Genomic DNA, 27,187 nt, shown 5'->3' on the forward strand with positions numbered 1-27,187 from the left:
TTGTTCATCGATTTAACTGAGTAATGGTGACTAACATTTAAATGTTTAGATACTGAAAACAACCACCATTACACCAGGGGTTTTACAGCCCTGGTATAGAGCTTGTTGCCTTGGATTGATTTTTAATTGGTATTTTACTGCTCATTTTAACAGGACAAGTCTAAGAGGGCTGCATATCTTTTCTAATATACCAGACCGGAAGATTTCTATATATACAGTATATCCTAGTCAAGTGGCTCATATGTAACCTTTTAGTTATTTTGTCTTTGGCTCTTTCTTGTGTCTACTGAAGATACATCTCTTGTTGCATGTTTCTTGCTTTCAATCAGTCACCATTTGCAGTGGTTACTTTTACTTGTTTAAACGTTTTTGGACAATAAATCTTTTTTGTTAACAATGGTGTTTCATATAATTTGTCGAAACACGTTAACTTGTAATTCTTTAGTACGTATTAGAATTCTTAGTAATATCACTAAATATCGTCAAGGAATTAGGGATCAAAAAGAGATGTAGGTTGAAAATGTTTTATTCACCCAAATGTAACATCCCTTGGTTGCCAGCAAGTATTCAAAAGTATGAAACAGAATGGGGTGAGAACACCTCCTAAAATAAAATCTTGTTCTTTTCAAACCAATAATACAATAAAGCACCTCTAATTCAGTGTTTTTGTTAAATACTTTTCTGTTGCTGATATTGGACACTTGGAAAGTGCTTGACAAAGCATAACAGTAGTGTGAGGACACAATCACAGTACTTGTAGTGGCATTTAATACATTTAAAACTTTTTAACATTATGAAAATGCTGTGATATTTGATGCAGCTTTAACAGTTGTTGTTTTCCAGTATGATACCGGTGATAAGGCATTCAATTTCAACTTGTTACAAATAAAAGTCCACAACTGTATCATTAACACAATATTGTTGGCCCTGGGCCTGAGTAGATAATATTTCCAGGTACTTTAAACTAGTCTATTTCCTGAATATCATTGTACCATGTCATGCAGTCACATCCCCTGAGAACCACAGATAGCTGTGTGGGTAACTAAGGCTTTACTAAAGGCACTATCCAACTCCTTCACTGCCAGTTAATGGCAACTTGTGTTCGATAGGCTTTAGACAGGAGCAAACCTTTTTGGTTCCCTTTTGTTCTCAACCAGGCTCCCCTGTCTTACCCTTTTTACTTGGGTATACACTCACCGGTCAATTTAAGGTACACCACCCCGTTCATTAAAATGGCTCACTCGTTACAGACAGTGAGTCTTGTGGCCGAGGCTTGCTATATAAAGCAGGCAGACGGGCATCGAGGCATTCAGTTACTGTTTGTTTGAACGTTAGAATGGGCAACGAGTGTCCTAACTGACTTTGAGCGTGGCATGATCGTCGGTGCCAGGCTCGCCGGATCCTGTATCTCAAACGTCCACCCTCCTGAGCTTTTCACACACAACGGGGTCTAGGGTTTACCGAGAACAGTGCCACAAATTAAAAAAAACATCCAGTCAGCAGCAGTCCTGTGGGCAAAAACAGCTTGTTGATGAGAGGGGTCAAAGGAGAATTGCATGAATCGTGCAAGCTAACAGTTGGGCCACAAACAGACAAATAACGCTGCAGTACAACAGTGGTGTGCAGAACGGCATCTCGGAACGCACAACTTGTTGATCCTTGTCACGAATGGGCTATTGCAGCAGACAACATACCGGGTTCCACTCCTATTAGCTAAAAACAAGTGACTCCAGTGGGCATGTCATCACCAACACTGGACAATTGAGGACTGGAAAAACATTGCCTAGTCTGCTGAATCCCAGTTCCTGTTGCGTCATGCTCATGTCAGAGTCAGAACTTGGCATCCATGGACCCATCCTGCCTGGTACAGGCGGTTTTAGTTGGTGTACTGGTGTGGGGAATGTTTTTCCTGGCACACGTTAGGTCCCTTGATACCAATTGAGCAACAAAGGTTTCCGACACCTTGTAGAATCCATGCCCAGAAGAGTTTGTGTTGTTCTGGAGGCAAAGGGGGGTCTGAGCCTGTATTAGATGTATACCTAATAAACTGTCCAGTGAGTGATGACTTCAAGGAACCTAGGCCCAACCTCTCAACATATAGGCACTGGAAAACCGGAACGGCAATGTGCCCTCATTGCGGTAAGGGCCCGGTCTTGTGTCTTTTGGCTGAAGGCCTTAGGCTAGCCCTTCTTCCTTGTCACCTTTAGTGTTTTATTTACTGTATTTCTTTGGAAGGCTGACAGGGACCTCCCAACAGTTATTTTGCTCCTGAGACCGGTTTTCCCTTTGTTTTTCCATGATGCTCACAAGATTCTTGCATGATCATATTTGTGCTTCATATCCTTTCCAGCAAATAAACTATCAGAGCAGATTAAACCGATTTAGGAAGAACATCCTCTTGCATCTTTTCAGTTCCCTCTTTATTGTGAGAAATTCTTGAAACTTTACAGCCATCCCCTTGTCAATCAACTCCAAACTACACACCCAAATAATTTTTTACTTTTTTCTGTCCTTCTGTTTCTTGTGGGGCTTGCGGTTATGCTCACTGGCTGAACCGTTCCGTGTAGCAAGCAGGACCTGTCCATCATTGCCAAATTGGAGGGTGTAGTCAGTGGCAGGCAAGGGTCTTCCTTGCTCATCCCGCAGACGGGAAAAAACCTCCTGGTACAGACCACTGAGCCGCTGCTTCATTTCCCGGACGGAGCGAAGGTTCTCTGCCTTTTCCTTCAACAGGCGGGCCTTGTGGCGGCATAATCCTTCTACCCCCTCTTCAAGCCCAAACAGGACATCAAGCTTGCGCCGGCGGCAGTTCTGAGCGGCCATCTTGTTTTTCCCCCGCCTGCGAATGTCTCGGATCAGGTTGAGCTGGGCCTCACTGAGACAATGCTTGGTCAGAAGTTCGTTGAACTCTTCCACGGGCAGGTTGACGATGAGATCGTTGGAGAAGGGGATCTTCATGGTGCGAGCCCGGCGCTCATCACGGCCCCAAAGCTTATCGGAAATGTCATGCTCATAGGGTTTGCTGTAACGCGACTTTGGTAGCTTGAGGGATTTTCCCTGCCTGGGAGAGGTGGCCCTAGGCTGGTTGTAGGTATGGTCGTGGCCCACTTGTTCCAACCAAGGGAGGTTGTTGAAACGTCCAGGCTTCTGGTAGCTTGTGCTGCACATCTTGCTGACTTCTGGGGAGTAGCCTCCCACAGCACCCTCCTCTCGCTCCACAATAACCTCCATGTCAGAGCTGTAGCCCACAGCCCCTTCTTCAGAAAACACAGAAGAGTCAGACGATGAAGAGGACGAAGAAGAGGAATAGGATGCCTCTGAGCCGCTAGGGGATGCAGGGCTGTGGCTGAAGTTCAGAGAAAGTCCAGAGTCAGAGTCTAGCTCCTCCTCAAGTTGGGAGGCCTGTGTTGGGTTGAAGCCTTCCTCCAAAGCCAGGTCCAGGAAGCTAAGCTCATCCAGCAAGGCATCATCCAAGAGGGAGCCGAGTGGTCTAGGCAGGACTGGTTCCTCCAGAAAGAGACTTGACTGAATGGAAGGCATGGGGTTGCCAACTGTGCCATTGAGTGCCAAAGGAAGGGCACTATCTGTCAGGTCAGATGGGCCAAAGGTCAAGTTAAGGTCAATGTCAGGTCCGCTGGAGGACTGACTGAGCAGGGCTAGCTGGAGTGGGGCGTCCAGGGGAACACTGCCCCCGAAGCTGGGGTTGAAGGGGTAACTATCCTGGCTGCTTCTGGGCAGGATTGCCTGCTGAAGGCTGACATCCTGGTGAATGGGGTCCATCAAGCTGGAACTCTGAATAGATCCAGATTGCATTACATCTCTGCCAAGGTCCATATCCTTCCAAAATAGTACAAGAAGTTAGATTAGATTTTCTTTTGAATTACTTGCAGGGCAAGGGTATTTCAAAGTTTATACACTTTTCAACATTTTAAATAAATTATGAAGGGGATAAAATCAGAAACCTCTTAGGACTTACTTCTGGCTCCATTATGGCGAGAATATCATGCCACTGCTGCTCCAAGTCCAGAGAGGGATCCTCATGGGATGACAGGGGGGACAGAAGAAGCTCTCGGACAGGGGTTGGGTCCTCTCCGCTGGCTTCCCTCAGATCTATGCCAACTGGGTCTGACGGCTAAAAACAGAAACATCACAATGGTCATCCAATGGTCAACAAACCTATCAATTGTCATCTCTTACCCTAGTACCATCAAATAAAACAACTGTACTGTACCTCTGTCTCCTCTTCAAACGGGAAGGTGTCTTCCAAGAGTTGTAGACATTCCTGGAAGGACATTGAGGACTGAGCTTCCAAGCTGGCAAACTGATGGAGAAGAGAACAGGAGTAAGCAGAGAGCTACCTGGATGTTCTGGATGGTGACAATGGTTCCTTTCTTCTGAGCTGAACTGACACAGATGGTGGAGAGATGGTGGAGATGATTAGGCTTTTACAAAGCATGTTATGGCAAGAGGGTAAACTAAACAGAACAGCGTGGCTTTATCTGAATAATTTTGTAGTGTGGTATCGAATGTCAATTTCATTTCACTATACTGTATTTCTCCTTAGGTCAAGCAATCTCATGCTCCAGCTATACACCACTGAGGAGTGCAAATGCCTTTGTAATGATATGTGGCTGCCCCTGTTCCCAAAATTAGGTATAGCGAATTAGCAAGGGTTTCAGGTCTCTTCTAACCCATAGGAGTGCAAGAGATTGGGGTTAGAAACTGCCCTATAAAAGGGAAGGTTTCTGGGTTATGTTCTTATTTTACACACTTGGGAAGACTGTTTCCTATCTCCACCTCATCTACCCCAAACACCCTATCCTGCTTCACGACGCACAGCCAGGATATTAAACCCATATTTTGTTTCAAGCAACCAGAGTGTTACGCTTTCTCAAAGTGCACCTGTCAGGGCCTCTCACTCGGTCTGTGAGTTGAGGCGGAAAGTTTCCAGTGTTTGGGGAAAGCGGCTCCTATTCCATCTTGAATGCCGGTCTTGCCATGTCTAACATTTCAGCATGTGCGTTTATAACATAATTGAACCAGGATGTCCAAGTGTACAGGTATATATGCCATATGGACATTTATAGTGGCAAGAAAAAGTTTGTGAACCCTTTGGAAATACCTGGATTTCTGCATAAATTTGTCATAAAATTTGATCTGATCTTCATCTAGGTCACAACAATAGACAAACACAGTCTGCTTAAACTAATAACAACCACACAATTATAGGTTTTCATGTCTTTATTTAACAAAACGTGGAAACATTCACAGTGCCGTGTGGGAAAAAATTATGTGAACCCTTGGATTTAATAACTGGTTGACCCTCCTTTGGCAGCAATAACCTCAACCAAATGTTTTCTGTAGTTGCGTATCAGACCTGCACAACGATCAGGAGGAATTTTGGACCATTCCTCTTTACAAAACTGCTTCAGTTCAGCAATATTCTTGGGATGTCTGGCGTGAACTGCTCTCTTGAGGTCATGCCACAGCATCTCAATCGGGTTGAGGTCAGGACTCTGACTGGGCCACTCCAGAAGGTGTATTTTCTTCTGTTGAAGCCATTCTGTTGTTGATTTACTTATGTGTTTTGGGTCGTTGTCCTGTTGCATCACCCAACTTCTGTTGAGCTTCAATTGGTGGACAGATAGCCTAACATTCTTCTGCAAAATGTCTTGATAAACTTGGGAATTCATTTTTCCGTTGATGATAGCAAGCTGTCCAGGCCCTGAGGCAGCAAAGCAGCCCCAAACCATGATGCTCCCTCCACCATGCTTTACAGTTGTGATGAGGTTTTCATATTGGTGTGCTGTGCCTTTTTTTTCCACACATAGTGTTGTTTGTTCCTTCCAAACAACTCAACTGCAGTTTCATCTGTCCACAGAATATTTTTGCCAGTAGCGCTGTGGAACATCCAGGTGCACTTTTGCAAACTTCAGACGTGCAGCAATGTTTTTTTTGGACAGCAGTGGCTTCTTCCCTGGTGTCCTCCCATGAGCATCATTCTAGTTTAGTGTTTTACGTATCGTAGACTTGTCAACAGAGATGTTAGCATGTTCCAGAGATTTCTTGTCCTAGCTGACACTAGGATTCTTCTTAACCTCATTGAGCATTCTGCGCTGTGCTCTTGCTGTCATCTTTACAGGACGGCCACTCTTAGGCAGAGTAGCAACAGTGCTGAACTTTCTCCATTTATAGACCAATTTGTCTTACCGTGGACTGATGAACATCAAGGCTTTTAGAGATACTTTTGTAACCCTTTCCAGCTTTATACAAGTCAACAATTCTTAATCTTAGGACTTCTGAGATCTCTTTTGTTCGAGTCATGGTTCACATCAGGCAATGCTTCTTGTCAATAGCAAACTGAAATTTTGTGAGTGTTTTTTATAGGGCAAGGCAGCTCTAGCCAAAATCTCCAATCTCGTCTCATTGATTGGACTCCATGTTAGCTGACTCCTGACTCCAATTAGCTTTTAGGGAAGTCATTAGCCTAGAGGTTCACATACTTTTTCCAACCTACACTGTGAATGTTTTAAATGATGTATTCAATATAGACAAGAAAAATACAATTAGTTGTGTGTTATTCGTTTAGGTACACTGTTTGTCTATTGTTCTGACTTAGATGAAGATCAGATCAAATTTGATGACCAATTTATGCAGAAATCCAGGTAATTCCAAAGGGTTCACATACTTTTTATTGCCACTGTAAGTAAGCCTCAGGACTGAGTCCCACCTGATCAGATAAATCCTGTGCAAGTTCTCTATTCGCACGGTCGTAAGAGCGTCCACCATCCCTCCAGATTTCGCTCCAGGTGTCCCCAACCAGCTCCTCCTCCTCTCCCTCCTCAGGCCACTGATGGCGTCCACGATCAGAGTGATCCTGCCAAAGCGTATCTGTATCCTGTGAACACACAATAATAATTGAAATGTTAGGCGTAGCATTGTTATCTGCACCTCCTTATTAAGCATAATAACTGACATTCAATCATCCATACAATGCCCTATGTATCCTTGTATGTTTGATTTAAGTTATCGCTGTACTATTTTTAGATGGGACACATGCCAGGGACAAAAAGAGGGGATCGGAGCCACCTTGCGTTTTATCTACTATAGTTTTAATTTTTCCATGAAGGCCCATACATTAGTAGACATTGCATACAAACAGTGAGATGGCTATGAATAGACTTAACCTTTTCCTTAAGTTGGAACTTAGTGATACCAACTGCTCCAGTCATGTCCTGAAAACCAGTTCTAAATTTGCAGCTGATCCTCTCGCCCTCCGCTGAAAGGGACAACTGGAGTTCGGCATGTTGCCCTTTTGTGATGCCTCGATTCTACCTTACAGTACAGCGACCTGAGTGAAACTGACTAACTGTCTTTGGCCTGTCCTTGGCTTTGACACTTTGACTGATTTGGAACATTCTGATCTTGTGACCCCTTGAACCGTATTTGACAACATGTTTGATGTCTGACCAGGGGTTGGAAACGAAATTATATACTACACATTAGGAATATTTTGGTAACAGAAAATAACATTTTTAACCGGTTCTCAAGGTTAGAAAATAACGGTTCTGTTCCTGAAGAATAGAGATCACTTTGGTTCCTGGTTCTGTTTCCCTTCCTCAAAATGTTTTTCTCTGGTTTTCTGTTCTGTTCCCTGAACCGGTTCCAATCCCTGCTTCTGACCATTCCCTGAGGCCTGTGGTCCTGCTACTCTGGCATCACTCTTATGGGTTTGGGACAATGTGTACTTGAATGTGACTGGAAGGGATTGCACAGCATGTTTTCCTCAAGCATAAGCACAACATGAGAAGTGTTAGGTAAGGGGGGTGTGAGGCCAAAGGCAGCAGCTCTGGACAGATTTGGGCAGTGGATTGGGTCCATGGGGCTATGTGTAGAGGGCTCTGGGTATAGGGCTATACATATACATGCACCTGTCTGAAGAGGTCATATACTACTAGCCTAAGTCAGTAAACAAGCGTTGCGAAATCAAAGGTATAACTGTATGCTAGAATGATGCCAACTCGTGTTACAAAACAAACAAGCTGTGGTCACAGGGCCAATGCTCTGATTGTAACAGAACTACAAAGCTCTCTGAGTGCTATTTGAGCTCTGAGTCCAAGTTTCCAAGACAAACATCTGTGGTTTACAGCAGAGCTGGTGAGTCAATACTGATGTTGTCAGTTTGCCACCTTCCACAATATTGACATGTCACAATATTACTGCCCTGAGATGCTCAGTCAAATGAACTTGGCAGCATTTGTGTTTCATTGAGCAAGTCAAGGTAATAGAGCAGAGATTAGTTGTAATAGAACTGAATAACAAGTCTTGGAAGTTAAGACAAATTATAGCACATGGCCTTAGGAGAGGTCCTTGGCCCCCCTCTGTAGGAATGCACAGAGAGAGGGGAGGGCAACGGGTTCACAGAGCACTATCCCAGAGGAAGCGTTGTTGACTTTTCTCCTCTCACATAATACTGTAGGACTGGTGATGTCTGGCACGTTAGACATGTCCAGCCTAGCCCTGTAACAAGACCAACACCTATAAGAGGGGGAGATGTGGTGGCATTCCCCAGACAGTACCACATATTGCTGCCATAATATGACGCAGCCCAGCTGTCTCGGTAGGGTTGCTGCTTCACTGATGAGTTCGTCTGGGTGAAGATCGTTATCAGGGACGCTTAGATCCTTGGAAGGAACGAAGAGTATCGGTATGGGTGAATCGTTACATCACGATTGCAGCACCTAACTTGGTCTCAGATGCTCAGTTCAATATCACTTACTGGAATCTTGGTTGACCCAGAAAGCATAACCATCTATGGTAGGAAAAGCCTCAAGAATATATATTTTTAACTATGTTCCAAAACAAAATATTTGTCAACAGGACTGCATCCATGGGGGGGGGGTTGGTGGGAAAACATGAGGCATGTACATTTTAAACTGAGTACCAGTTAGCAATGCAAAAAAAACATGCCAACCTGTCCAGAAATAGCCAACCCGGGCTACACGTCCAGTCTGGACTGCGTACTTGGTCAACTGTGACAGTGGACAGGCCAAATGCCACCACTTTCTCTGCCCGGAGAGTGACAGCTGATTTGGGAGGCTAAAACTAAAGCCTCCAGTGTCTGTGGATGTCTGCAGTCATCGTGGCTGAGACTGGGTACGCAGTCCAATAACCCGAAAGACCAAAAGCCAGGAGATGACAATGACAAGCGGAGGACTAAAACAAAACATTTCCCAATCCAAAACAAGCTCATTATGGAGTGTTGATGAGTCTAATGAAGGGTGCATACTCAGGCATGTTGCCAAGCAGATATATGTTTAGACCCTGAAGTGACTGAAAACTCCCTACACTCCCAAAGTGACTAATATTGTACCTCAGTGCTAAATGAAAGTGATTTGGGAATTCCCCTTCAAAGTCTAGGTTGGAGCAGAAAAAGCTGTCCCCTGTGTTTGCAATATTCAACAAATGGAGAGTAAATGAATAAATACATGTTTTAACTGTAATATTTTAGGTATCTTCAGATACATTTATTTCCATAGTAAAATCAAGTATTATTGTGATTGCACTTCTAAATATGATTGGTGTACAAATACAATTGTCCTACATGGAATGTGTGTACTCTTACAGTTTATTCCTACACCAAATCTGCTGGGATGTGATGGGCATCGAAAGCTGTATGTATGGGGCAAGACTGAACAGCCAGTGGCTAAAGTGGGACACATTTCTAGTCACACACCCGTCTCTGGCCTACTTTCCCCTGGCAGAGTAGCCGGGGCCCGGCCAGCGTGCCCCTCACAGTTAGTGGAACATGTCAACAAGCAGCTCTCCCTCAGCTGTCGGAAAAACAAGGGGATGTCCAGCCAAGCTTTTGGCATGCTGCTGCAGTAACTCCCCGTGATTCTGTCATTCAATGCCCAACACTGTTGCTCAATGAGTGTTTTGGGTGCCAAAACACAGGCTCGAACAAAAGTGAGCACATGCTAAAACATAATGATGGGGTTGTGACTTGGGTTAATTGTAATTTTTTACAGTTACTGAAATGTAACTGTTGCAATACAGATGGATATCCACACTTATCAAAAATAGACTGGATAAAACAAGACTGTTGATGTTTTTCCTGTCTTTAAAGTGATTTATGTCGTGTTTTCAAGTTCAGCAAGTCCTCAGAGAGGAAATATTGACTACTAATGACCTAAATGGTTTGCCTCGTCATGATACTTCTGCTATTGAAATCTGAAGAGGGCAGCCCACCAAACACCATGCCAAATATACAATCCCTAGGAACTTTTTTACTATAATAAAACAAATGTTAGAACAGGAAAAAAATGTCACTTTAAGGCCTTCCCACCCTGTACGTCGGATTCAGTCTTTTACGATTATTACATGTCACACTGTGAGATGTTAACCAAATCAGATTGTATGATTTGCTTCAGTTTTGTCGTCACATTTCTGCGATTGGCTTGAGAGGTTTACGTCAGCCAACGTAGGCTAGGCCAACCGCAGCGGTGTATTTGATCAGCACATGTGCCGGCACCAGCAGTGCAAACCTCTTTCTACGCTTCTGCACGAGTGAAGTGAAAGTATGTGTCTACTAGTTGTTTTCACATACAAACTTTGTCAGAATCAAATATGCGTCCCAAAAAGAACATGGTCACTGTGGTAAAACATTTATTTTGAGTTGCGATTTTTGTGCATTTATCAAAATCCATTTAGGTAGCCTGATTTTCTGATGTCATGTAAAAGATGAAAGATTATTAGAGAAATCGTTCTTCTTCCAAAGCATGTAAACGTTTAAATCAAACTATTATATTCATCTGACACTTCAATCATATTATTGTGCGCGTACTCCGTGCCGGCTGTGTTCCTATTGGTCAGTCACTGGGATTGGCTCGTAACACCAGCCACACTACACGATAAAGGCTTGACACTTTGTCAGAGCCCACGATCGTACATAGTGGAACTTCATCAGCAGACCTAGACCCTGTCGCGACAACAACCGGATGTTCCGGTTTTCAGGGGAAATGGAAAGAGCCTGTGACGAGACTTCCTCTTTTAGACGTTAACAAGGCTACACTCCATCTTAACAACTCCTCCACATTTACTAGATCAGTGCAGAAGGGAACCTCCCCCCGACATCTTTTTCCCCCCTTCTCGTCAAGATGTAGGGGATCTAATTTCAGGCATGTCTTTTACGCCTGCTAAGTTATGTTGGTCACAATGAATAAGCCAAGACGTCTGACAATCGTTGACGACCTAAGAATTTGCGCACGACGTGGACATTTTGTCTGAGACGGCAAAATTGTGGCGTAAGACGGCTAAAATCGTACAGTCTGCAGGCCTTGAGGATTTGTTATCAGCCACTTATTCTGAAAAATAACCTACACTTCATTCTTGACTTGCAATCTTAGATGCATTCCCTAATGCTGTATATTAAGGGAGTTATAAATAGTAAATATCTTGCCTCGTGTGCGTCGCAATCTCTTAGTTATGCAGGTTTGAAATTAACAGCATGACACAGCAAATACAACCAGGAAGCTTTCGCTTGCTTGAATCCGAGGAGGGTGGGAATCCCCACTCTGTTTACTGAAAGGCTGTTTTCATACAAGGGTGTTCTTCTCTCCCAGTTAAGCCTCTTTTTATAGTGATCTCAGCCTCCGGTAAATCCTGCCCTTGATCCCTAGTGATATATGACCGGTGTATCACTTGCCTACCGTAAATCAACAGTTTGATAGTTGCCTAATTGAACACATTTCTCCAGTGGCAGAGTCTTGGACTGATTTGCAGTAATGTAGTTCACTATTGTGTATTAATTTGTTTAAGGCACTGCATTGTATTTGAACATTGAATAAGCTCTGACACAGCCAATTCTCTTGAACACCACTCTATGCTGCCACTGGTCTTACTGACAGAGTGTAGAAGAGTTCACCATAGTTTACCTCTTCATAGAGATCCTCATCCTTATCCTCCTCCTCATGGCTTCTTCTTAGAAGGGGCGCCATGGTGTCCAGATTGTCCTCTCTGATTGGCCCGTAATCCGACTCCAGCGACCCCGCCACCACGCTTGACCTCATGACCGACCCCACCTGGACACCCGCATGAACCTCCAACCCACCTGCACCTCCCTCCAGGGGGGCTGGCTGGCCAGGAGCCCCCACCACCAGGGCATCAGGTTCACGCCGCACCAGCCAGGTTTCTAGCTCCGAGCTGGGCACCCGGAGGCGGTCCAGGGAGCGGACCCAGCCTAGAAGCCTCCGGGCTGTGAAGAAGCCGTCCAGGTCTACACTCTTGGGGTGGAGGTTGTGGAACTGGGTCTGGGTGAGGGCCGAGGTGGGGCCCAGGATCATCTCGTGCGAGGGGGGAAAGTAAGGGCCCACATCTACCCTGATGCCAACCAGGCTAAGCAGGATGGCTACTTGGATCAAGCCCTCTGTAAAATATTTCTTCAGACACACCATGTCTTGTCTTCAGAGTTTACAGGGTGAGTGCAAGAAATGAGGGAAAGGGAATGGAGACGCGGTGGGTGGAAAAATGCCAAGTGTAAGCCTCAGAAGACTTATTGTCTGTTGATGGGTTATCTATAGCTTCAAGTCAATGTAATAAAGAGGCAAAATAAAGCTATTTTGGATACACTAAAATAGACACTATGGTGAGATAAAAAAAGTGATGTATCCTCTCCTCTTCACTCTTCCAAATATCGTTAAATCCTATACGGACAAACACAACATGAAAGAATAAAGTTAGATAATACAATTAATTGATTAGTTATTTCAAAAGAATATCACATTGAAAAGACCATTCATAAAATAAAAAGTAGTGAATCCAACGTAATTGATGAAATAGCAGAGGAAAAGGCTGCTGAATTCAACACCATGCTAATAGATCAGGGTCGCTTAGGGCCTAAGGCCACTAGGGGGCCCATAACCCAAAAATAACATGTTTTTTGATTGGTAGTTAGTCTAGCCTGCAATCTAGACTTGTAGTAATCATGGCCGAATACTGACTGGGCACGTGGGCCCTGACCTCCATGGGGCCCACAATGATTTTGTTAGTCATTCTCACTCAGAAATTATATTAATATGCCTAAGTCGTTACAAACTGTGTAGAATTGCATGAATGTGCTTTAAAACTGCAGAAATTTCTCTCCACCCCATGGCAAAATGTGTAGAATTGCAGGAAATTTGCTATAAAACAGATTTTTTTTCTATGCTCCATGGCAAAATGTGTAGAGTTGCGGGAAATTAACTTAAAAACAAATAAATGTATCTCCACTGTCAAGAGGGGGGCCACTAAAATGTTTTGAGCGAGGTGGGGGGCCACCCAACCAAATCTTGCTTCGGTGCCCCAAAAGGCTTAAGTGTGCCCTATATATGATTATTGTATACTTAAGAGTATGACCCAAAGCGAATTTAAAAATATATATTCCTAAAGATAACAAACAGGGGAGTGTTCTTGTTATCAACAGATACCAGATAAATCTCCAGATACTTCACTTCCACGTACTTCCTTCTATTCGTTCTAGAAGTTGTTTGGTACAGTAGTTAGCGCCAGGGCGGGTACTAGACAGACAGTGGTGAATGTTACACCACATTATGTGAATCACACTGTTACCCGGGAAATAACAAGCATATTCTGCCAATCAATGAATAACTTGACAACGCAATACTTCGGTAACTGTAGGCAACTGTTTGTAATGTATTACGCCATGTAAATAAACTGGTGACCAGTGGTATTCTGCTAGATGTTTTTAATAGGCATGTCTATTGCAGTTGTTCCTGCATGAAACATCATGTCTTATGAGGCGACCGTTCAACCAAAGATGGTTTAAATGACTGAATTTGAACCTGTCTGACAGGATGAGCGTTGATAATTTAACCTGTAGGCTTCTTCATCAAAGGGCACTGAACGACCCCTCGAAATCATTAGAAGTTCATTTGAAAATATCTGGAATTATGTATGAACGTCAAGGATCTGAAAACCGTTGACAGTAATTGTTCACCCTCATGCTTCAGAAATGTTCCACTTTTATTGGCAAATAGAAATGGGTCGAGCAACTGAATATCCCATGTAAAACTTATGAACTGTACCATAAACTCCACTTCATCTCAATGTAAGGTATACAATGTGTATAGCCTGTTTACATATTTACTTACAGTAATAACACCCATATTAGGCCTACATAACTGCCAAATAACACAAACAAGTGTCGATAATGTTAGTTTCCTGTTTTGACTCTCTTACCGGACTATGGAGACAGAAGTCAAAAATGGGCACATCAGTGGAAACGCAGCAAGCCCAATCCTTTTGGAAGATTTTGTATTCTGACTCTAAATCAGAGAGGGAAGCATTTTAAACCCTGCTCAGCTCACGGAGCAGTTTGCTGTCCCCTCCCTACATGACGTAAAGGCTACCATTTCACTTTTCTGTTCTTCTATAACTTCGCGGCGTCAAAAACCATACCCCGCATATAGGCTATACCGCCAGTCTATATCAACCCTGCCAAATCAACTGAAGACGCACACACACAGCCACACCGTACGCAGGCTCCAAAGTAGAATATCCTACTGTCTGTCTGTCAGTCCATCCCAATGTGCATTGCTGCCATCTGCCGTGCTAGAATGAACTAGAACAGAAAGACATCCACGCTGGCTAATCCAGACGAGCCTCGCAACATGGTTTGAATAACATATATTTTTTTAAATAAAGTAGGCTATCACTTGTAACAAGAGTAGTTCATTTATGACATATTCTATACACATGAGATTAAAGATACTACTGATAGGATGTATATGCATAATGTCCCATAATTCACTACTTGGCCATATGAAGTGGGTGGTCATCGAAACCTTAGCGGTGTTCATTTTGGAGTAACGCGTAAAAACACCACTATAAGAAACTGACGCCATTGTGGTTCCTAGAGAACAAGGACCTAACATCATTCACCAATTGGAGGGAGCCAACATGGCCGAATGAGGGGCTTGGTTTTGCGGAGCCTCTAGGCCAGCAGAGGATCCGCCCACCCATGAGTCAGAGGATTTTGCGAAGTCTACTAGAATGACAGCTCAAACCTGTCCACGTCAACACCAGAGAACCACTATGGAGATCGCGTCTTTGGTAAGCAATCGGTAGGGATATGGAGCTTTTATATATATTTCTAAACGAGTATTACCTTGCAAATGCATGATTAGGCCTCGTTGGCCATTGCTTGAATAGCGTTCATTGTAGCCATTTGCTGCGTAAAATGTTGTATTCGGTATTTCTGCATCATGCCCAGCCTAAGTGATTTTTTTTGAGGTCTCTGACTGGCTGGATCTAATATTTTCAGGTACGATAGCAGACATTAGGAGGTATTGTATTCTGCGTGACTATCGTTGTAATCTGAATGTATTTGAGTGTAGCGTACTGAAATTCCACTACCAGCAGCAACATGTGTTGCACTTTTCCTCGTCAATGAGCAATTGCTGTTGTACAAACTCGAACAGTTGCCAAATTATCCCAGAGAGAGGGGCATACTGTCTAAAAAGCTACCCCGTGTCACATATCTGAGATTATAACCTACTTTGTTATGATTTACACTTAAATGAATGGCATGAGTTGTCGGCTATCCGTTATACTTTTATTATAACTGTGACATCAGCCTGCCCAAGCATTGAAGGGTGAACAGTGAATATATTGTCTGCCACGTCTACGATATTTGGTTTCAACCGGAGGAGCTGCGTTCCGCAGCATTTTACGCTTACCAAAAACTTGATTCCACAGGTGGGTTTTTCAACTAAATATGCATAGAATAATTTTACACTTTTGAACTAAACTCTAGACAGATGATCATTGCACTAAGATAAATTGTTTGTGTTAGTTTTTTTTTTTTTTTTTACTGTAATTTAAACTTAGACTAAATCAAGCAGCGCTGGACAAGGCCGCTATAACTTTTCGTTGATTAACCAACCTGCCGTAACTGACCCTCGGCCTCAAAATACCTCTCTCTATATACATACATATATATAAAACAATTACTGATATAATTTTATCTGATGTATTGCTCAATGTAAATTGGCAGTGTTTTCTGTTAATAGGCAGAGTCATTATGGCTGCACAGTACAGTGTCAGGATGTGGACATAAGTTATGCACTCTTGATATTGATATTCACTGTGCTTAATGCATAAGACAATGTTGCACAAAGGACCATAGGACTGGTTACCTGCACCTCATTGAACTTTTCAAGGAATTAGTTCCACTTATGGACTGTTTCTAATTGGCACAGACATCTGGATGACTGGTTTGCACTTTCCTCCAATTCATCTCAATTCAAGGTCTAAAGTCCTGAATGTGATGTTCCTGGCCCAAGTTCTGTGATACACTTAGGCTCTGAGTCTGTGGTAGTCAGTGCATAACAGAACTTTGGCCTGGTTCAACCAAGCCACCGTGGGATGGAAAGTACTGAAGGATCTGGAACCATCGACATCTACACTCACATCTCTTTCTGATATTGTCATATTCCTCCATGTTTTTGAATAACGTGACTAGATTTTATTGTCATCACCAATATCATCTTCATCATCACTGTTCTATTAATAACGGTTAGGAACGTGTTCAGTATGCCTAGGTCCTATGGAAATGCAAATTGTCCTTTATTCTAGTCAACGTGTTGGTCATACTGTCTTTCAGGAACCCTCGCTGTACACGGTGAAAGCGGTCTTCATTCTGGATAACGATGGCAATAGACTTCTATCAAAGGTATGCTAATAACAGTTGTCCAATAGCGACCCACATTGGCTGTTGTTGTGGAGTCAAGACATTGTGAGAACTTCCCCAAATATCTGCCCCAAATGAGCACTGTTGTAGATGGTGTATTTACCATAACTAATGCATCTGTCTTTGATGCGTTTTAGTACTACGACACAGAGCTCTACCCCTCCATGAAGGAGCAGAAGAACTTTGAAAAGAACGTTTTCAACAAGACACACAAAGCTGACAGTAAGTTTTGCCCAGGAGACTATTGAAGTAGATGGTTGAGCTTGAGGCCTGATATTCTATTCCATGTTATAGTTTTAATGAACCAATAAGATTACAAAAATAAAGCTTATAACAATGTGGTGAGAGAGTTGAGATGTGCACCGTCAGTGAAATCAGTATCAACAGTATCATAATGTAAATCAATGCATATGTGTACCAGTCTTCTTTGGCTTCACGTTAATAGAAAACTGTGTAAATAATGATTTAGTCAGGACCTGTTGTTCACACGCCTTTTGTGTATCCTCCACCATAGAAAAACAAGAGACAGTGTTAGCTGTATAGCATTAGCCTGCGGCTCAACCCTCATTGGTCAGTTTGTCTAAACATGAGAAACAGTATTGGTTCCTCAGGGTTCTTCAGTCCTCCCAAGCTCACGTTACATCGAACAAAAGGGGAGGGAACCAGTTCAGCGACAGACAGCTCTCTCACTCTTTTGTTCCAATGAAATTCACAGCAGTCATCCGAGACCCCGGGGTCCACCTGCCCCTAAGGAGGATGCCCACTCTCTATCTCTAAATCCCTCCTTCCTCTCAATCCCTTCTTCCCCACACACACAGGAGTTGAGCGTTTTTATATGACAAAACTCACATTTAAATTGGAAGACAACCATAAAACCTCTCACTTGGGTATATCTGTAAATGTGAATAAGGTGTGGATGTGCTTTAATGTATACTTGGTGGCTTGATCTCTCTTTCTCTCTCTTCTCTCCTCCCCCCAAGCAGATGAGATTGCCTTTGTGGAGGGGATGACGATCGTGTATAAGTGCAGCATCGACCTATTCTTCTACGTGGTGGGCAGTGCACAGGAGAATGAGGTAGGTAATGTGATGCAGAGGGAGTACAAGGCTAGACTGGTGCTTCAAAGACTATACGTTATGGCCCGGATCCTTTTTTTGCACAAATCGTCCATTGACATCAATGCATAACTCACACAGTCTGAGTTAAGCGCTCACATATCAATTTAGAATTCGGATCTCAGAAAGCAACATGTAATTTGTAGTAGCGGTGCATGGGTAAAATCACTGGGGAAGCCAACCTATGTGTTGTGAAAATTGCATTGTTTTGTCTTTAACCTGTTAATTAATATGCCTTGCGATCATGATATAAGAAGACACAGTGGCAGAATAAATTCAACCACACCTTTTTGTTTTATCACACAACCGGAGAGCGCCCTCTGTCCCGTGAAGTCCACAAAGCGCTGCTTTCACTATTCCAGCACCATTTCAACTTCAACCTTTCATCATCATCAAATCTCCTCTGATTTGTCTAATACGGTGACAACTAAAAGATACCAAAAACAATTTAATCCAGTCAACGTAAGCTAAATAAGTTGTGCCTGTCCATGGTCTGATTTCTGTGTGTGCGTGCGTGCATACGCATTCGTGCAAGTAGGAAATCATGTTGACTCACCCTACTTGTAGTGAAACGCCAATACCATCCTCCTCTCTCATGTTGACGAAATGGTCAATCCCTCTGTCATACAGTACACGCTTTTATTTTTTGTTGTCCCAGACTACCGGGCTAAAATGATTGCTAGCTAGCCTAACTTCCTTTCATGGGCAAGGTTAGCAATTTAGAACACCTACTCATTCAAGGGTTTTTCTTTATTTTGACTATTTAATAGTCAAGACATCAAAACTATGAAATAACACATATGGAATCATGTAGTAACCAGAAAAGTGTTAAACTAATCAAAATATATTTGATATTTGATATTTTTCAAATAGCCACCCTTTGCCTTGATGACAGCTTTGCACACTCTTGCCATTCTCTCAACCAGCTTCACCTCAAATGCTTTTCTGACAGTCTTAAAGGAGTTCCCACATATGCTAAGCAGTTGTTGGCTGCTTTTCCTTCACTCTGCGGTCTACTTCATCCCAAACCATCTCAATTTGGTTGAGGTCAGGGGATTGTGGAGGCCAGGTCATCTGATGCAGCACTCCATCACTCTCCTTCTTGGTAAAATCGCCTTTACACAGCCTGGAGGTGTGTTGGGTCATTGTCCTGTTGAAAAACAAATGATAGTCCTACTAAGCCCAAACCAGATGGGATGGCGTATCACTGCAAAATGCTGTGGTAGCCATGCTGGATAAGATTGGCTTGAATTCTAAATAAATCGAAGACAGTGTCACCAGCAAAGCACCCCCACACCATTACACCTTCTCCTCCATGCTTTACGGTGGGAACCACACATGCTGAGATCATCTGTTCAGCCACACCGCGTCTCACAAAGAAACGGCGGTTGGAACCAAAAATCTCCAATTTGTACTCCAGACCAAAGGACACATTTCCACTGTTCTAATGTCCATTGCTTGTGTTTCTTGACCCAAGCAAGTCTCTTCTTCTTATTGGTGTCCTTTAGTAGTGATTTCTTTGCAGCAATTTGACCATGAAGGCCAGATTCACACAGTCTCCTCTGAACAGTTGATGTTGAGATGTGTCTGTTACTTGAACTCTGTGAAGCATTTATTTGGGCTGCAATTTCTGAGGCTGGTAGCTCTGATGAACTTATCCTATGCAGCAGAGGTAACTCTGGGTCTTCCGTTCCTGTGGCGGTCCTCATAAGAGCCGGTTTCATCATAGCGCTTAATGGTTTTTGCGACTGCACTTGAAGTTCTTGAAATTTTCCTTATTGACTGACCTTCATGTTTTAAAGTAATTATGGACTGTTGTTTCTCTTTGCTTATTTGAGCTGTTCTTGCCATAATATGGACTTGGTCTTTTACCAAATAGGGCTATCTTCTGTATACCCCCCTACCTTGTCACAACACAACTGATTGGCTCAAAGGCATTAAGGAAATACATTCCACAAATTAAGTTTTAAGAAGGCACACCTGTTAATTGAAATGCATTCCAGGTGACTACCTCATGAAGCTGGTTGAGAGAATGCCAAGAGTGTGCAAAGTTGTCATCAAGGCAAAGGGGGGCTATTTTAACAATCTCAAATATAACATTTTGATTTGTTGAACACTTTTTGGGTTACTACATGATTCCATGTGTTATTTCATAGTTTTGATGTCTTCACTATTTTTCTAGAATGTAGAAAATAGTAAAAATAAAGAAAAACCTTTGAATGAGTAGGTGTTCTAAAACTTTTGACCTGTAGCGTATTTTGAACTTCCATCCTCTCAGGCCAAGAGCACAACAATATATAAATTAATGGTTGGATCAGAATCGCCATGGCCAGTACAGAAAATAAATTACAACCACAAGTCCAAATCCCTATTTCCATCCATGGCTAATTTAAGAATGTGCCAATTTGAGCTAGCCAGCTAACCACCGGAAGACAACAATACAATGAGATGTTTCTGTCAATGACATATGCTTTTATTGCAATTTGATAGGAGTGATACCAAAATCCAAACTGGCTTCCTTTGACACTTTTTTTTTGTTGGTGCGCCAGGATCATTCACAGTTGAGCTCGCTCAGTTTAGCTCAACGCTGATTGGCAAATTTTGTATACTTTTTTTAATCGAGGGAGGCCAAATGCTCGTTGGCTTCACTTGCATTCAGTGCTACGGGCGGCAACAATGTCATACTCGTTTGGACCAGACAGTATCAGATAGATGGCCTACACGTAGAGGAACAGAGGGGCGCTGTTTTGCTCGCTCGGATGCCTTCTCCGCTGAGATACATTCAGCCTCTTTTGCAAATTGAAGGAAAATTATGAAACACAGAGAGACGAAAGATAAATTATTGTATGTAAAAAATAAAAAAAATAAAAATCTAATTGAGAGGGGGGGCTGGCTTCCTTTGGCATCCATGAATACACGCCACTGGTCATTTGTCGGCATGACGTCATCATTGGAGACCCTATATATTGCAAATGCCCATGAGAATAAATGACTGATAATTAGATTTTCTTCAGCACTTCTTGTTGCTATGTACGTTGCTAGCGAAAGACCAGTCCCTTTATGGCAAATTGGCATTTATATTCGACAAGCAGTGTGATTCAACCACACCTGACTTTTCGCTCTCTCTCCCTCTCTCTCTGTCCCTTTCCCACAACCTTTCTCTGTTTACTTCGCCTGGCTTCAATCTATACTTCTCAATTCTCTTGTTTTCCTTTCATCCTCCCCTCATCCACTGCCCTGCTCTCTCTTCCTATAGCTCATGCTCATGGCTGTACTGAACTGTCTGTTTGAGTCCCTCAGTCAAATCCTAAGGTAAGTCTTGTCTATGTTGAAGTAACCTCCCTTTTAAAGTGTGAGGATGTCGGTCACCTTTAGGGGCTAACGATTGTAGAAACATTGAGGAGAAAAATGTAACAAAGTCAACAGCAATGCAAGAAACAATTATTCAAAATTGTTTTGTTAATTATTAGAGAACATCTCTTGTAAATTAAAAAAAAAAAACATGTTAACCTTTATTTAACTAGGCAAGTCAGTTAAGAACAAATTCTTATTTACAATGACGACCTAGGAACAGTGGGTTAACTGCCTTGTTCAGGGACAGAACGACAGATTCTTACCTTGTCAGCTCGGGGATTCGTTCTAGCAACCTTTCGGTTACTGCTCTAGCCACTAGGCTACCTGCCGCCCCAAATATGGGGACAGGTCAACAAAATTAGAAAGAAGTTAATTTCTGATTTGAGTAGCTCTGGTGTAATTGTTTCCTTCATGCATTCAAAATATGGGGAACCGTATCAGTTGAAGGCCGCACACTAAGTTAGTGATCGTTTATCTTGGGTTTATATATATGATGGGATGACAGGAACACACCCTTAGCCTCTCAGCGAAGGGGAACGGCTTGGCAGGGGCTGGTGCCGTTACCATAGTAACCAATGCAGTAGCAATGCAGGGAGGGAGAGGGAGTGAGTGAATCTATTTGCTTCCTCTCTCCACTCCTTTTCATGCAGTTTTCTCCTGTTTTTTTTTTCAAATGCCAACTGTTCGGTATCATTTCAAACCTTGATAACTGGTGCTACAGGAAGTTAATTTAAGTCAGTGTTTGAAATGTACAGAATAGCCTGAGGTGTTATGAGCCCTACATTTCTGGTCCACAAGGCAATCATATGAGACCCAATCACAGGGTTCATCCCTATTGGCTCACACATACTAACTACAATTCAAGTCGGTCAATGAAGTTTTCTTACTCACAGGAAAAATGTGGAGAGAAGGTGTCTATTGGACAACATGGACGGAGTCTTCTTGGTAGTGGATGAAATTATTGACGGGGGGTAACGTATAGATTGCATTTGGATTACTGTTACATTGCTGTTTGGGTTGATAATTGGATTCGTTCCGACATTTCTTGATTTCTTGTTTTGAAAGAAAAAAAAAACGGGTTATTTGTGTCCTTGTTTGACATTTTACTACATTGTTAGGCGCTAGAGTAACACTGCACCCGCTATAACGTCTGCTAAATTGTGTATGCGACCAATAAACTTTGATTTGAGGTATCATTCAAGGGATGGAGATGGGAGTTACTGGTACACTATCTTGTGTTCTCTTCATGACTGACCTTACCGTTGTGTTACCAGGGTGATCTTGGAAAGCGACCCCCAGCAGGTCATCCAGAAGGTCAATTACAGGGTAAGACGGCTACAGTCACTGACTGTCTCTACTGTATGGATTAATACATGGATTCTGATATGGGGACAATACTTGAAGACACAGATGACTATAGGAAATGGTGATTCTTTTCAGACCGACAGATGTAGGGATTGTGTCTAGTGGATTGTTGTTGAATCTGATAACCTGTATGTTTGAGGAAAATTTAATGAACTTATTTGATGTCACAACACCAAATGCCAGTCTTCAGCCCCCCCCCACCATCCCCTCAACACCCAAGTCTATCTTCCTCTTTCATGTGTCCTCTCTCCCCCGACCCCACCCTCACATTGTCAGCTGGATGGTTCAGAGCAAGCCTACGGCTTCGACCTCTTTGATTACATCGTTGGTAACATTGATGGACAGACGGACAGAAGCCAGTGTGCATAGCAACAGACTGCCCCTACAACCAGAGATGACGGGTGAGGGATAGCGGGTGAGGGATAGCGGGTGAGGGATAGAGGGTGAGGGATATCCAGTGCAGGTAACTGCGTGGTGAGAGAGCATATCACTTTAGGTTCTGATAACCTCCAGATAACCACCTCACAACGTTGGAACAACTGTCCACTAAGTCTGTCTTGCTGTGGTTTGTCAGTGGTTAGCCTGAGGTTGCCCAGAGTGTTTCAAGGAGTCCGTATGGGGTTGTAGGAAATACCATAGGTGTTGGTACACTAAGAGCAGCAGGGCCCTTTGTTGTACTCCCTTGCACAATGCATGCCTTGTGTGAAGCAGCCATTTTGATTGGATTGTGGTGGTCACTGACATATTTACCAGTGTCCGAGTGAATTTACATTCGCAATGCAAGGCATCAAATTGCTGTTTTAAGGGCATTATGTTATCTTAAACAGTTGTTGCTTGCTTTATGCGTTTGACTCTGTACACACACAGCCCCTAATGGTGTGTGTGCTTGATTGCTATGACGTCATGTCCCCTCTTTTACTGTATCTATTCCAGGCGGATGAGAACCCACTGTCAGAGCAGAGCGTGGCTCAGGTGAGGTCATACACGCGCACCCACACACAAAGCAATGTCACCCTGCATGTATAGTATGATCATCTTTTCTATTGATAGAACTTTAGCCGTTTAATTTCAGCTCACACCTGATGACATAACCTTCTGTTCTACTGTCATATACAGTACATTAATTGCATATAAACTATAACATGATTCTTATCAGGGTTGGGGTCAGTCCCGTTTGAATTCTAGTCAATTCAGGAAGTACACCAAAATTCAAATTCCAATTATCTTCAATGCTTTGAAATGGAATTTGGTTTACTTTCTGAATTGACTGGAATTTAAATGTAATTGGCCCCAACCCTGATTCTTATCTTTCCAGTTACCAATTTTCGTAATTTCTATACTAAATGCTCTGTAGAATAAAGCCACAGTAAACAATATATGGATAATTGTCTCCCAGTGTTGTTCAATTTTAAAATGATCAAATATTACTACTCATAATACCTGGTTGATTTAAATGATAGGGTACAGTTATATGACATGCCATCAATACTACAATAGGTTTTACGTTTGACTAAAGTCACTGCATTCAGTCATAGATTCATCCATTTGAATCATGTATTCTTTATGAATGCCAAACACACTGCATTCATACAGAATGCTTTCAATATCATTTAGGAGAATTGCCAGCTTTGCCAGCGTGTACTAACCTGCATCTGAATTTGATGCCATGCTCACACCTGCATAGTCAATGATGGAATGGCTCACATTGCATGATCAGCATGGCTGCTGAATTGCTCTTACCTTCATGCAATGTTCTGCCTGTTACTTCCTCTTTCCTTCTTCTCCTAACCCTTTGGTTTAACCCTCACAGCACATTACGGACAAATTGGCTATGACCTCCAATGTAAGTCCTCTCACTCCTCACCCTCCGACGTGGAACATTTTGAGTCTCCTGGGGCTTGTTCAGAAGACCAGAATGTCCAGAATGTTGCAGATATAATAATATATATTTTTAAATGTAACGTTTATTTGACTAGGGCAAGTCGGTTAAGAACAAATTCTTATTTACAATGACGGCCTAGGAACAGTGGGTTAACTGCCTTGTTCAGGGGCAGAATGACAGATTTTTACCTTGTCAGCTCGGGGATTCGATCCAGCAACCTTTTAGTTACTGGCCCAATGCTGCCGGCCCTGATAGATAGATAGATAGATAGATAGATAGATAGATAGATAGATAGATAGATAGATAGATAGATAGATAGATAGATAGATAGATAGATAGATAGATAGATAGATAGATAGATAGATAGATAGATAGATAGATAGATAGATAGATAGATAGATAGATATGAAGTATATAGAATGGACACATCATGACTGTTCTATACTGGTCATCTCTATGTGTGACTTTCAGACTGCCCTGTACTCCTGAGTCAGACCCTGCTTGCAAGGAAGGGTTCATATCCAAAGCGATTAATTAACTATTTGCCTTGTGACAGTTTCTCTCCCAAGTTGGAACCAAACTTTAAATGACAATACCTTGAAAAGCCTCTGAGACATGAAATTGTCATGGTGCCTATAAAAAAAAAAAATTGGACCTTGACAATAAACCTAAAACACTGAACTTAACAGTAAACTACTAGACGTAGACACTAAACACTAGACACAAGTTCATAATTTTACCTGGGTTCCTTGCGCCCCCTGGTGCATAGTTTTATGCTATGCATCTCTGTTTCAACAGCCCCCCAAAAATCTGTTTTTCTTGTGGAATTTCATTTTAGCAGGGAGAGTGACGATTATAAATCACCGAGGCCGTTACCGATCAGGTCGTTACGGATCTTAAATAGAATTTAATTGTGTTTCTAAGCTAGGTGAAAATGCATTTAAGTCTGCTCAGAGAAGCTGACTCACTTTTTTGTGTGTCTACTACACGAAATACACAAGTTTGATGTTACACTTACGAAGTTTATGGAGCTCATATTTCATGTAAAATATGAACGTGTGAGGAGTTCCATTCAAATTCACATGAATACAATAGTGACACCTATTGGTTGACTTGTGTCACAATTATCAATAAATATAACACTAACTACTACAGTATACTATAATAGGCTACTATTATTGGTCTGTGATAACGTTGTTTCTCCACACTCAATCTGAAAAGGTGTTTTCTGTTTTTTTTCTCTCCAGATAATGCAGTCTGCCAAAGAACAAATAAAGTGGTCAATACTCAAATGATCTACACTGCCTGTCCGAAGGTCAAATGTCTTACAGTAATGGACACTACGAATTTATGTGTAAATATTAAGGGGTGTATTTAACGTTTATGCTTAAATAGGCTATATTTCTAGTAATTAGTGGCAAATACAGCGTTTTTCCTATTACGGCAAGATGACATTTGTATTTATTATATTGGAAATAATCTGTTTTAATTTATTTGATTTGCAATAAAAATCTGAAGAATTATGCTAGATTATAGCATATGATTTTGTTTATTTCCCTTAACCCACACAAAATACTCTGTAAAGAATGTTTTAACCAAACCAAGAGAACAGAATTTTGTTTTAATATGCGCAGGCCTACACAACTAGGGAAACTGTTGCTTAGGCTTCAATGATTAGGGAGTTATGTTACAGTGTTATACTACATTTTAAAGCTTTGTAGGTTTAACAGAAAAAAGGCAATAGCCTGTGTATTGTTACAGTAGTTCAGTTTCTAGTTGAAAGTCAGGTTACCCCATGTTCATTTTAGAATGATTGTGTTGATAATAAAACGAAGTTGGCATAGCTAGGTAGGCGTATGTTTTTTTCTAAAGCACTGAGAACACCATTAAGACCATAAGAATAAAATATATTTTGTTACTAGCCTGTGATGGACAAATAAACTATTTGAATATTTCCTCATTTTAACGCCAAATAGGAAGATAGGCTAATAATTGTTCGTTTTGTTGATTTATATTGCCATCTGTTTTCTAATTTGAGTCTGCCTGTTGTCAAGCTAATTAAACAATATTTTTTTGTATTTTGTGTTGTCAAAATGTCTCTTGTTCCATATTTATCATATCTAATTTGACACAATGTTTTTTCTTGTTTCCTCGAAAAGGCTTCCTGTGAGCAGTGAAGGCTGTAGCCCAGTGTCTTTTGAAATGAATATTTTGAATGGTAATCTTAGTTGTTAATATTCATGAGACATGGGATGTGGTGTCTGTTTTGATTGGACGTCAGTGTCTGACGTCAACATCCCCGCCTTCATATCAAGAGCCAATGAAGCGTTTCAGATGTTAAATCTCAAAATGTGATTGGATGTGTCTGGTGCAGGGTGGAGCTTTCTGTATTCCATATCATTCTGTGTTAAATATCGTTTTAATTGTTCAATGTAGGTTGTAATTAGGGAAATTCAGCATAGACAATGAAGATGTGAATGTTATAGTATATGTAAAGACATTGAATAGCATACAAAGCTGCTTGTAGGCCTATTTTACATTGCGATGCTTTAGATTTAAGAATTTGTAGAACTAGTTCGCTATTATATAATTGGAAAACATTATTATTATAGGTTTAAGAATTATTTCGATTCTGAAATGATAATGTTTAACGAATTTGATGGCAAGAGGGCATATAGGTCTCTTAAAATGAACACTTGGTCCAAATGTACAAGGAGCACCT

At 42.0% G+C, this 27,187-nt stretch overlaps 2 protein-coding genes across 11 annotated transcripts; one reads left to right on the plus strand and one right to left on the minus strand.

Moving 5' to 3' along the window:
• Positions 1-510: 510 nt before the first annotated feature.
• On the minus strand, positions 511-14,609 carry LOC106607482 (endoplasmic reticulum membrane sensor NFE2L1). Its single transcript, XM_014204474.2, has 6 exons — positions 14,239-14,609; positions 11,937-12,704; positions 6,731-6,898; positions 4,232-4,321; positions 3,977-4,132; positions 511-3,837 (listed from the first exon to the last, which is right to left on the minus strand). Exons 2-6 carry the CDS (start codon positions 12,453-12,455, stop codon positions 2,497-2,499), a joined length of 2,274 nt encoding a protein of 757 aa, XP_014059949.1. The 5' UTR covers positions 12,456-12,704; positions 14,239-14,609; the 3' UTR covers positions 511-2,496.
• Positions 14,610-14,831: 222 nt separating this feature from the next.
• On the plus strand, positions 14,832-26,543 carry LOC106607483 (coatomer subunit zeta-1). Of its 10 annotated transcripts, XR_001329205.2 has the most exons (11): positions 14,832-15,111; positions 16,664-16,732; positions 16,888-16,972; positions 17,731-17,825; positions 21,121-21,176; positions 22,112-22,189; positions 22,493-22,544; positions 22,860-22,984; positions 23,517-23,555; positions 24,394-24,426; positions 25,713-26,543. XR_001329205.2 is itself a non-coding variant. In XM_014204475.2 (10 exons), exons 1-10 carry the CDS (start codon positions 15,052-15,054, stop codon positions 25,758-25,760), a joined length of 615 nt encoding a protein of 204 aa, XP_014059950.1. In that variant the 5' UTR covers positions 14,832-15,051; the 3' UTR covers positions 25,761-26,543. The 10 variants fall into 10 exon arrangements, 4 of the variants coding, with proteins under 4 accessions (XP_014059950.1, XP_014059952.1, XP_014059951.1 ...); XR_006770247.1 differs by lacking the exon at positions 24,394-24,426; XR_006770246.1 differs by lacking the exon at positions 22,860-22,984 and having other exon boundaries at positions 23,517-23,724; positions 23,879-24,426.
• The last annotated feature ends 644 nt before the right edge of the window (positions 26,544-27,187 follow it).

The sequence above is a fragment of the Salmo salar genome, chromosome ssa06 (assembly GCF_905237065.1).
Source record: "Salmo salar chromosome ssa06, Ssal_v3.1, whole genome shotgun sequence".
NCBI classification, from domain to species: Eukaryota; Metazoa; Chordata; class Actinopteri; order Salmoniformes; family Salmonidae; genus Salmo; species Salmo salar.